The sequence below is a fragment of the Pholis gunnellus genome (genome assembly GCF_910591455.1).
Source record: "Pholis gunnellus genome assembly, chromosome: 13".
NCBI lineage: Eukaryota > Metazoa > Chordata > Actinopteri > Perciformes > Pholidae > Pholis > Pholis gunnellus.
Window position 1 is genome coordinate 451,376 of NC_136540.1, and position 12,243 is coordinate 463,618.

A 12,243-nucleotide genomic window follows, 5' to 3' on the forward strand; every position below is an offset into this window, starting at 1 on the left:
ATGTTTCATGTTTCATGCTTCATGTTTCATGTTTCATGCTTCATGCTTCATGTTTCATGTTTCATGCTTCATGCTTCATGTTTCATGTTTCATGCTTCATGCTTCATGCTTCATGCTTCATGTTTCATGCTTCATGCTTCATGCTTCATGTTTCATGCTTCATGCTTCATGCTTCATGTTTCATGCTTCATGCTTCATGTTTCATGTTTCATGCTTCATGCTTCATGCTTCATGTTTCATGCTTCATGCTTCATGCTTCATGCTTCATGCTTCATGCTTCATGCTTCATGTTTCATGTTTCATGCTTCATGCTTCATGCTTCATGCTTCATGCTTCATGCTTCATGCTTCATGCTTCATGCTTCATGCTTCATGTTTCATGCTTCATGCTTCATGCTTCATGTTTCATGCTTCATGCTTCATGCTTCATGCTTCATGCTTCATGTTTCATGCTTCATGCTTCATGCTTCATGTTTCATGTTTCATGCTTCATGCTTCATGCTTCATGTTTCATGCTTCATGCTTCATGCTTCATGCTTCATGCTTCATGCTTCATGCTTCATGCTTCATGTTTCATGCTTCATGCTTCATGCTTCATGCTTCATGCTTCATGCTTCATGTTTCATGTTTCATGCTTCATGCTTCATGCTTCATGTTTCATGTTTCATGCTTCATGCTTCATGCTTCATGCTTCATGCTTCATGCTTCATGCTTCATGCTTCATGTTTCATGCTTCATGCTTCATGCTTCATGCTTCATGTTTCATGCTTCATGCTTCATGCTTCATGTTTCATGCTTCATGCTTCATGCTTCATGCTTCATGCTTCATGCTTCATGCTTCATGTTTCATGTTTCATGCTTCATGCTTCATGCTTCATGTTTCATGCTTCATGCTTCATGCTTCATGCTTCATGTTTCATGTTTCATGCTTCATGCTTCATGCTTCATGTTTCATGCTTCATGCTTCATGCTTCATGCTTCATGCTTCATGTTTCATGCTTCATGCTTCATGTTTCATGCTTCATGCTTCATGCTTCATGCTTCATGTTTCATGCTTCATGCTTCATGCTTCATGCTTCATGCTTCATGCTTCATGCTTCATGCTTCATGCTTCATGTTTCATGTTTCATGCTTCATGTTTCATGCTTCATGCTTCATGCTTCATGCTTCATGTTTCATGTTTCATGCTTCATGCTTCATGTTTCATGTTTCATGCTTCATGCTTCATGTTTCATGTTTCATGCTTCATGCTTCATGCTTCATGCTTCATGCTTCATGCTTCATGCTTCATGCTTCATGTTTCATGCTTCATGCTTCATGCTTCATGTTTCATGCTTCATGCTTCATGTTTCATGCTTCATGCTTCATGCTTCATGCTTCATGCTTCATGCTTCATGCTTCATGTTTCATGCTTCATGCTTCATGCTTCATGCTTCATGCTTCATGCTTCATGTTTCATGCTTCATGCTTCATGCTTCATGCTTCATGTTTCATGTTTCATGCTTCATGCTTCATGCTTCATGTTTCATGTTTCATGCTTCATGCTTCATGTTTCATGCTTCATGCTTCATGCTTCATGCTTCATGCTTCATGCTTCATGCTTCATGCTTCATGTTTCATGTTTCATGCTTCATGCTTCATGCTTCATGTTTCATGCTTCATGCTTCATGCTTCATGTTTCATGCTTCATGCTTCATGTTTCATGCTTCATGCTTCATGCTTCATGTTTCATGCTTCATGCTTCATGCTTCATGCTTCATGCTTCATGCTTCATGCTTCATGTTTCATGCTTCATGCTTCATGCTTCATGTTTCATGCTTCATGCTTCATGCTTCATGCTTCATGCTTCATGTTTCATGTTTCATGCTTCATGCTTCATGCTTCATGCTTCATGCTTCATGCTTCATGTTTCATGCTTCATGCTTCATGTTTCATGTTTCATGCTTCATGCTTCATGCTTCATGCTTCATGCTTCATGCTTCATGCTTCATGTTTCATGCTTCATGCTTCATGCTTCATGCTTCATGCTTCATGCTTCATGCTTCATGCTTCATGTTTCATGCTTCATGCTTCGAGCATCACTGCTATGTAAAGGGGAACAACAGGCAGCTTGTGTGTATTTGTGTATAATGTAGGGAAACAATTTCCTTTATTACAACAGTAATGTAATATTCCACTTTGTATTCATGTCTGAACAGGTGAGTGTTGTTCCTCCTTTATTCATCAGTTCATGAATGGAAATGAATGCTGCGCCGTCGTCAGTAACAGGGTTCGTTTGCTCTTTTTCAACCCAGACCACATTAAAGTGTTGTTTCCTTCACTGATAGCGTCGATGGGGGAACTAACCCTTCTGCTACAGCTGATCTCTGGCCTCCTCCCTCCAGTTCCTCCTGGAGGATCCCCGAGTGGTCATGGGCCAGTTGGGACATTTAGTCTCCCCAGCATGCCCACGTTTTGTCCATGGACGTCCTCCCAGTCTGTCGAAAGACATTCTTTCTGGGGTTCTTCTCAAATGGCTTCTCTGACTGTGACGTTCCATCCGGTCGTCCTCCCAAATCATTGAAGTCACTTCCTTTATCACGCAGGGTGACGCCAGACATCGTGTTCTTTTACTGCAGCTCTTAATCCACATGTATAGAGAATAATGAACAATGTACAGTTTAGGTCAGACGTTCTCTGCCTTTACTGAGCTACCTGGGTAGCCATTGGGCCAGAGCACCTTAGGCCAAAAGTCACGCGACGGTTTAGACCAACAACTAGTTTGTTACTAACGCCATTGCTAAAGTGCATGAAAGTGAGTCAAACTATCAACTTGATACCTTTCAACTTCACGCAAGTCTTTTCCACCTGGAGGTGACAATCCAGTGGACGGTTATTTCTAGGCCCATGATGGCAGGATCAGACCTGAACTCAACCCTCAACCCTCAACCTTCACTTTTCTGTTGGTGAGACCATAAAGTGACGGTTTTAAGATGCTTTTTTATGCTGTTTCCTGACCACCATGGGGTTCAGGTCTTCCCTGATATTTATAAAGAATAATGTTGAGGTTGGAGTGGTAGAGGTAGTCTTCAGGTTGTAATGATATGCACAACTTTTAAAGATGGGGAAACAACATTTTAACAAGGTGTGGTTTGAAGAGCGTGACGTTGTCCTTTGAAGAAGCATCCATTGTGTGATAATAACATGCCTGTCGTCAGTAGATACGTGTAATGATGTCTTCACTATGGCGGTCCGCTGCTCAGTAACACCTCGTTCCCTTCTATCCCTCATTACTATCATCCCGTAGAAACCCTGTAAACTTGGCCGTATTAAAACTGAACGAGCAGGGCCTGTTGGACAAATTGAAAAACAGATGGTGGTATGACAAGGGAGAGTGCGGCACCGGGGGAGGGGACTCCAAGGTCAGATCACCGTAACCCCCCAACGGGTAACGACAGGCAATGGCCGCCGGGGTAACCGGCAACAACCCGCAGCTTAAAATCAAGCCTGAAACACTCGGGATGGCACCACTGAAGCTCTACCTGAAACCTGCTGTTTGGTGTCTTCACCGGTTGTAGAAACATTTGGTTCTACCTCTGGAACAGCTGATCAACCTACTGATCCACGGGGTATTTTACTGTCGAGAGGGATTCAGTTTAACTTTCAGAAACAGGTGATCCAGTTTCACCCGGGTTCAAACTATTACATGCAACAAAGAAATCAAATGTAAATGAAAGTCTCTGCTAGAACATGATCTTTGATGTGGAACAGGGCAATTCTCTCAATCAGTGGTGAGTCTTTGCCGATGGTTCAGTGGATCCGGAGGCGTTGGTGGAACAGGTTTCACGAATCAAAGCAAACGTGCAGCTTGTGCACTAGAGGAGTCCTTCAGGACGATCAACCACCGTCTGTGAAAGACTCACAAAAACAAGACACAACGGCATTTTGAGAAGAGCAGTTTCTCAATCTTGTCAGTTTCAGGTCTGAAACTGGGCCGCTGGTCGAGGTGTATTTATCTATACAGGCGTCATGTGATTAGACGTTTGTATAGAAACATTGTGTCTATTTGTGGAGATAATTCCAAACCACAAATTAAGACGAGCTAACCGCCGATAAACCGGGATTATCCAGCTCGCCGTGTAAAATACCCCCGATGTTCACGGTGTTTCCTCCTGGAGCGCCGGTCCTCGTTCACGGACGGCGTTGACTTCACCAAAACGTTAAACCACAACAACATGACACGGATTCCATGTTTTCCGGCTTTTGGGCAGCAGACTGTTCCGTCACCTCAAAGATCCCGCAGTGTTTTCAGCTCTTGCCGGTTACCCAAAGTGATATAGTAATACACATCTCGCACGTTAGGGAGTCAGGCCAAGCCACGCTAGATGGAGTATTAAAGCATATCACTTTTACGCTGACGGTTAGCAGACAGCTGTGTTTATGTGTGACTGTGCCTGTTTCTTGTTTCTCTCACTGTCGATGTCGAGGTGTTCTCTGTAGCGTACCAAAGCATCTGTTCTGCTAAAATGGTTGCTGCTGTAGCCGCCGCAGCGCAGTCGCTGTGCAGCTGAACAATAACATAAGATAACATGGAGGTGCATAATGTTATTTATGTTATTCCCCCCCCCCCCCCCCCCCTCCCTTCCTCCCATGGTTCTTTGAAGAATCCCAGTAAACCTAGCAGTACTGAAGCTCAATGAACAAGCCGTCTTAGACAAGTTGAAAAACAAGTGGTGGTATGACAAGGGGGAGTGTGGACACAAGGACTCCGGCAGAAAGGTCAGTTCTTGAGGTTGCTCGGTCCCGAGGTCATGTGTTGGTTCACCCCCCCCCCCACCTTACCCCACCAGACCCAAACCCCCAAACCTCAGCAGGTACACTCTGAAAAGAAAAGTTTTTGCAACTTTCTCTCAGAATGCTAGAAAAGAGAGTTTTTATGTTCTATTCAGACTGTTTCTAATAGTAACCTAGACGTAACTCTAGATCTATGAGGATGGGCTCATGAAAACGCATCGTCACGGTTCATCTTTCTGGACAGCTATTTTTTGCCACCAGGTGTTGAATTTTGATTTAATACCGAATGTGAAATGTTTCGATATTTCCAGTTATGAATGCTTTAGAGCGGGCCGTGTGAGACAGATGTTCAGCCTGATGTTTAACTCTTTTGGTGAAGCGGCAAAGTTCAACTTCATTTCTTCAAAGTTCAGACGTGTTTTCACTGCAGACCTGTAGAGCTGCTGCTGGTTGTATTTTGTTACATTTTGGACGGAGCCAAAGCTAGCAGTTTCCCTCCGTTTCCAGTCTTTATGCTAAGCTAACCCAACCAGAAACGAGAGCGGTATCGACAGTATTTTAGATTTAATACATTTAAATTCAATACCTGCTGGCACAAAAGTCTGTCTTTGTGATTACAATGCGTGAGGTCATATTTTTGGTTTGTTGAAGAACTTTTTGCTTTTAGAGTGTAACGCTGCTGCTCAGCTGGCCGTTCTGAAGAGCTGGAGGATGTAAATCAAACACCTCTGAGTATTCTGACGGCACGTGAAAACCTCACCACTCCAATCTGAACTTAAACTGAGAGGCTGAGTTCATTTCATGAACCTGTTTCCCTCAAAACGTGTTCCAAACTCTACAGTCAGACACATTTATGCAAATCGATGAGAAAATGAGCTGAGCTTCAGCCGTTCTCTGAGATAAGAGGGTTTCACGTCTCACATCAGATTTCTCTCAGAGGCTTTTCTCTGTTCAGCCTTCCTTCTGTTCTCCAGAATGTTCTGTGGTCAGCACAGTTCAGCCACAGACAGACGGAGCTGCAGACAAATGTGACTTTCTACATCTGTTTCAGTCTGTAGAGCATCATGTGCAGCGTCCTCAAGCTGTCAAATAACCATCTGACTGAGTCTAAAGAGACGAAAAGAGAAAGATGAGCTGCTTCAGATGTAAAGAGTCAGATTTTAAAAACTGCTAATCTCTCTCTCTCTCTCTCTCTCTCTCTCTCTCTCTCTCTCTCTCTCTGACTCTCTCTCTCTCTCTCTCTCTCTCTGTCTCTCTCTCTATGTCTCTCTCTCTCTCTCTCTCTCTCTCTCTCTCTCTCTCTCTCTCTCTCTCTCTCTCTCTCTGTTTGTGGCTGCTAACCAGCACTTGATGGAATTGAAGCTACTGACCACAGCTTTACCACCCTCCTCTTCCTCCTCTTCCTCCTCTCACACACACACTGTGATGCTTTCGTCTCCAGTCTGTCATGGACTTCCTGTTTCCTGTGACCTCGCTGTGTGTCAGTCTGTGGAGGACTGAACACGTTATCAACCGTCACGTGTTTAAAAAGCGTTAAAACAATAAAGCAGATCACGTTGCTGTTCACATGAAGCTGATCTTTAATCAGATTTACTTTATAAAGTCACAGAGACGCTTTGTTAGAAAGCGGCTCTTCAGGAGCAAACGGTTTTAGAACCTCAGCTCTTTGGGGAGAACCCGTTTGGAACCCTTCTTGTAGTGTTTGAGGTTTAGTTCCTCTTTTGTTCTTAAATAACTTGATTTCAGTCTGACTTTAAAGTGTCTTTGACTATAATTTGATGGAAGCTGATTGGCTGAGAGTTAACATGACAGTTTGGAGAGGAAAGCTCTCTGATAGGCTCACCCCAGCATCACACCACTTCCTGTTGAAGAGAGGCCCCGCCCACTCTGAGTGCTGTTTTTTTTAACAGACTGCATGCCATTGGATGTCAGAGCTAAGCCACGCCCACCCAAACAAGAGATGCATGTGACAGAAAAACAACCACTTATGTCACAGAAACGAGCTCAACAACCAATCAGATCCCCCGTTCAGGAGGATTTCTTCTTCTTTAAGATAAATCATTTACACAAACGATCAGTCTTTAGAGTTTTTCTTTGTTTTTCTTCACTCTGTTTGCATTTCTCTGCATGAAGTTGCATGTGACGGATAAATAAATATGGATTATTATCAAAGGCTGTGTTTGAGGCAATAGGAAAGGTGTTACTGTCAGAGATACTACATATCCCATAATGCAACTGCATCTTTCATAGAGTTGTGAAGCGGATTATAACGAATTTACTAGTTGACATAGAACCTCAAAACTTTACTTAATAAATCAATACAAGCTTCTGTTCTGATCACCAGCTTTAAGAATCAGTTTCTCAGAATGGCCGCTCTAAATACTACAATACCCATGAGCCTCTGCAGCTCTAAATACTACAGTACCCATGAGCCTCTGCAGCTCTAAATACTACAATACCCATGAGCCTCTGCAGCTCTAAATACTACAGTACCCATGAGCCTCTGCAGCCTCTTCTATGTCAAACGTACCAGTCAAAATACTTCCCAATACAAAAGTTGATTTATTTATGTCAGCAGTTCGTGTTCTCAACATTATAATCTTCAGCAGCAAGCGTAACCACATTAGAAGCTCTCTGATTGGACGTTTCTTGCCCAAATGCACCTTGGGAGCTTTTGTTTTGTTTTGTTTACACAAGCTTGTACACTTTTGACTTTTTATGAAAGAACCAGATTTGTAATAACACAGTTCTTCATGCAGAGACGAGAGCAGACGAGAATAAGTTCAAATAAATAGAGAACGTTAAAGAAATCACGTAAACCAGGCGGATGATGGGATTACGTAAGACGTAGAATAGAATGACATAGAATGTGAAGCACTCACTCACATGTCAACATGATGTAGATCTACACATGATTCATTTTACAGCCTCTTCAGCACAGCCTTTGAAGGATAACACGTGTCTTGTTAGTTAGAAAAGATGATATTATGATTATTATTCTAACGGTAGTGATGTCATGATGTATCTGCACCACGATTGGTTGTCCCTGACCCCCGACCCCTCTGCGCCGACAGGACAAGACGAGCGCGCTCAGTCTGAGCAACGTGGCCGGCGTGTTCTACATCCTGATTGGAGGGCTGGGGCTCGCCATGCTGGTGGCTCTGGTCGAGTTCTGCTACAAGTCCCGGATCGAGTCCCGAAGAATGAAGGTGGGTCTGGTTCATTCACGTGTTGATCCACCTCTCGGTAAGTCCCGCCTCCTCTGAGGCAGACTGTCCAATCACAGCGTGGTTTAGTGGATCACAGGGATACCTGGAGAGTACGTTAGCACAGCATTCACTAGCGTTAGCACGTCTATGCTACGCTGGCTACGATAGGTCTACGGAATGTATTTCAGTGGTTGTAACAGGTGATTTCAGCTTCTATCTTTATGTCTTCAACCTGTTTACATCCTTCAGATCAACGGTTTATAAGGAGAGTAGTGACGTGTCTCAGTGGTCTGTGATGTTTTCTCCTGGTTCACATAATATAGACCCTTCTTTAGTTTTAACTACATGTAGATTATTCGGGGAGTGCAGTCAGTGACCGCGTGGGCTCCGTGGTAAGTAGCAGCGGTGGGCGGGGCTTAACCAAGGTTTCCATTTGCTTTGATTAACTGTAGAGATGACGAAATGTACGCAGCGCAGACGTGGTAAATAAGAGCCACTAACCGCCCCTCTAGACTCGCTACCGGACAAATACCAGGACGTAAACATCTGAGGAGCCGCTCAGAACAACAAACTAAATCATTACCAGTGTTTTCCTCGGCAGCTCCTCTCAGCTCGGCCGGACTCTCCTTATTCTTTTCCGCTCGTCTCGCTGACGCATAAACATTGCAGTGGGTCGTCTCGTGGAGAAGAGAGAGAGAGTGTAACCCTCTGGAGCCTCAGTGAGACCCAGATGTAAAGTTTGTCTTGATGGTGTCGACAGAGGACACAAGGACATGAGGACACGAGGACATGAGGACACAAGGACACAAGGACATGAGGTCGCTGACTAGACAGCAGCTCTGTGAGGCTCTGCTTGTACAGCTTAGCTAAACTGAGGATACATACGACTAGTACTCGTTGCCTTCAGGGCTTTTTTCCTGAGAGGGTTTCGTTAGACCCAGAAGACAAACCTCCGGTTCTCTAAAGTTCTTCAAAGCTTCACGTGTTAAAGCTGCATTCTCTCTAGTGTCCACCAGGGGGCGACTCCTCTGGTTGTATAGAAGTCTATGAGAAAATGACTCTACTTCTCTCTTGATTTATTACCTCAGTAAACATTGTAAACATGAGTTTATGGTCTCAATCTCTAGTTTCAAGTCTTCTTCAATACAGCATGATGTTCATTTAGTAAATGATGGTCCATTTAGAGTCACACAGACCATAAAGCAGGGGATGCTTTAGGGGCGGGGCTACACGGTGATTGACAGGTTAGTCCCTTGATAATAAAATATTAGTTGTTGTGTTACAGTTAATTCATTGATATTAATTATATGTTGTTGCTGAGTTGTTTAAATGTTGGTCACATGATTAAACTGTCTTTCTGATGACAAAATGTGCTCGAATCGTAAAAACACCAAATTCATAAAAACGTAAAGAGCAACACGGAAAAGATGAACCAACAACACACGCAGCGTTATTACGACGTTAAACTGTATTATCTCCTTCAAACAACGGGATTCACTGAAGTTTCTCCAGAACAATGACATCGAACACGTCTTCACATTAGAATTGACCTTCGTTAATGTTAGCCGTTAGCCGTTAGCTCCATGCAGCTAACAGCAGCTAGCTCCTGCTGATTTCAACACAGATTCGTTGTTCTTGACTGAACCTCACGTTCTCCAGAACCTTCTGTGGTTCTCCTGATCCAGAGGGGCTCTGAAGTGGTCTTAATAAGATCTATCAGACCACCACCAACAGATCAGTGACACAGCAGGAAGTTAGTGCTGCAGGTTCAACCTGATATCTACTGAACATGAAACCTTTTTAACAGCAGAGACAGAGACTATACATCGTTGTAAAGTGAGAGAGGACTCAGGTGGACTCAGGTGGACTCAGGTGGACTCAGGTGGACTCAGGTGGACTGAGGTGGACTCTGTTCAGAGTGTTTGTCTGCGTGTTGGAGTGAACGAGGGATTTCTTTGCAGCAGTCTGTCTGACGAGAGCCTCAGAGGCTGATTCAGGAGATTAAGTCTGGATCCACATCATTAGATCCACAGAGAGGAGACACTCAGAGACAACGCTGTTATTACTGCTGCACACACACACACACACACACACTCACACACACACACACACACACACACACACACACACACACACACACACACACACACACACACACACACACACACACACACACACACAGGACTGAGCAGATGTGTTTATTTGTTCAGAAACATTCAGATGATGTAACTTCATGCTTTACCAGTGAAACAGGAAGTCTCTGAGACCTTTCACTGAGTTTCACTGAGTTTCACTGAGTTTCACTGAGTTTCCTTAAAGCCAGATGTTTAGTAGGAAGAAGTCCAGACGAGCGGTTAAAGCTCTGGAACGTGACAGACGAGCGACGTGTCATTGGTTGTTGCTCGTCACGTGACCTGAGGGACATGCTGCAGCGCACCGGAGCTTTAACTCAATACGTGTCTATGTGTGTATTTATACTCTTTCTCTCTTTTGCAGGAGCTCATCGATGCCGCCATGACGAGCACCGGAGGAGGAGGAGGAGGAGGAGGAGGAGGAGGAGGAGGTGTGGTGGGCGGTTATGGAGGAGGAGGAAGAGGAGGAAGAGGAGGAGGAGGAGGAGCTTCGGGGCTCGGAGGAGAGAACGGACGAGTTGTGACGCACGACTTCCCGAAATCCGGAGCTCAAGGTTTACCCTGCATGAGCAAAGCTTCCGGCCTGGGACTCTCCTCCACCGGCATGTGATCCAAACCCAGACTCCTGATTGGTCGGGACGCTCCGGCCCGTCTGTCTGCCTGCTTACCTGTCTGTCTGTTGCCCGAGAGTGAGAAATAAAGGAGGAACATGAAAAGAGGGAGGAAGAGGAGAGAGAACAGACACGTGGAGGAAACAAGAAGAAAGGAGGAGAGTAGTGTAGGAAGTAAGGAAAGGAGGAGAGAGTAAAAGAAAAGATGGACAGAAGGAGCGTTCATGTCCACAGAACTCTGATGAACAGAGGGCACCTGAACACAACACAAGCTCCAAGACGAGCGACTGAGCTGAAAGAACTTTTTCTACTGAACGCCTCCTCCTCCTCCTCCTCTTCCTCCTCCTCCTCCTCCTCCTCTTCCTCCTCCTCCTCCTCCTCCTCCTCCTCCTCCTCCTCCTCCTCCTCCTCTTCTTCCTCTTCATGTTCCTCACCCCTAACCCTTCCCTCCTCCTCTTCCTCATGAGAAGCTTCTTCACATTAAATGTCACTTCCACACATTGAGCATGTAAACCTTTAAACACGCCCACTGCGTCCTCCTCATTAACATAACATGAATACTAATGAGACAGTCCAGCTGAGATGAAGTCTCTCTTAAAGCCGCTGAGCGCTTCAGTGAAGCGTTGGCTGAAGTACGGTGGCCCTGAGAGCTCAACCCGTCTGATCACAGGAACAGGAAGCGGCCGAGGTCGTCGTGATGAGACGTTCTTCATCTCACGTCACGTTCTTCATCATCAGGACTGACGAACAGATAGATTCACATTTCTGAAGATCTTTTTGAACTCTTTAGAAACAGGAAGTGAATATTTATCAGCCAAATGAAATAGTTCACATGATGTTCCACTTAGTTATAACACATTTACTACTGAACCTCTTTGCTTCCAGGTGTGTCTGAAGGTAATAAAGTAGTTTATGAACATGATGATCACAGAGACGTGTCTCCAGGGACCAGTGTGGATTCCTTCATTCATGACGTATGAAGACGTGTTCACAGAGCAGCTCCTCTGAAGCCCCGTGTCTGGAGGTCACGGGTTCCTCCGGGTTCCTCTCCTCCGGGTTCCCCCGGGTTCCTCCGGGTTCCTCTCCTCAGTGTTTGATGTTTCCTGGACTTGAACACACGACGCAGCTTTAGAACTTTAGGATTCTTTTCTACTCTGAAGCTGAGCACACATCAGGAGCAACACGTTCACGTTAGTGTTGATGATGCCGAGCTGCACTCTGTGTGTCAAAATGTTATTTTTAATTGATTCATCAGTTTATTCTGATTCATGTTAATGAATCTCTGATCTAATAAAATCTCTGAACATGATCTGGACTCCAGTGTTTGTTTGTGGTCGTGCAGACGTTGGATGAGTCCAGCGTCTCCACGGCGCTGCATGAGGAGCATCAACGCTGCTTCAGCTGCTCTGAACCCGACGTCCTGACATCAAGTGATGACAAAAGTAGAAACGTCCCATACGATGACTTTAGACAAGAAGTTTTACAAAAACTACAAACTACACAAACTGTCTTTTACACA

The 12,243-nt window shown here is 44.6% G+C and overlaps 1 protein-coding gene across 1 annotated transcript in view; it reads left to right on the plus strand.

The window, feature by feature from the left end:
- The window catches only part of LOC306704992 (glutamate receptor 1-like), a gene marked incomplete at its 5' end in the record, with an annotated part of 49,220 nt that extends 38,289 nt beyond the window's left edge, over nucleotides 1-10,931 (plus strand). The window contains 3 exons of the mRNA XM_079171628.1: nucleotides 3,286-3,400; nucleotides 7,847-7,981; nucleotides 10,478-10,931. Of these exons, the coding sequence (XP_079027754.1) occupies nucleotides 3,286-3,400; nucleotides 7,847-7,981; nucleotides 10,478-10,723 (496 nt within the window). The 3' untranslated portion in view covers nucleotides 10,724-10,931. The remainder of the gene's footprint in view (nucleotides 1-3,285; nucleotides 3,401-7,846; nucleotides 7,982-10,477) is intronic.
- Nucleotides 10,932-12,243: the final 1,312 nt, after the last annotated feature.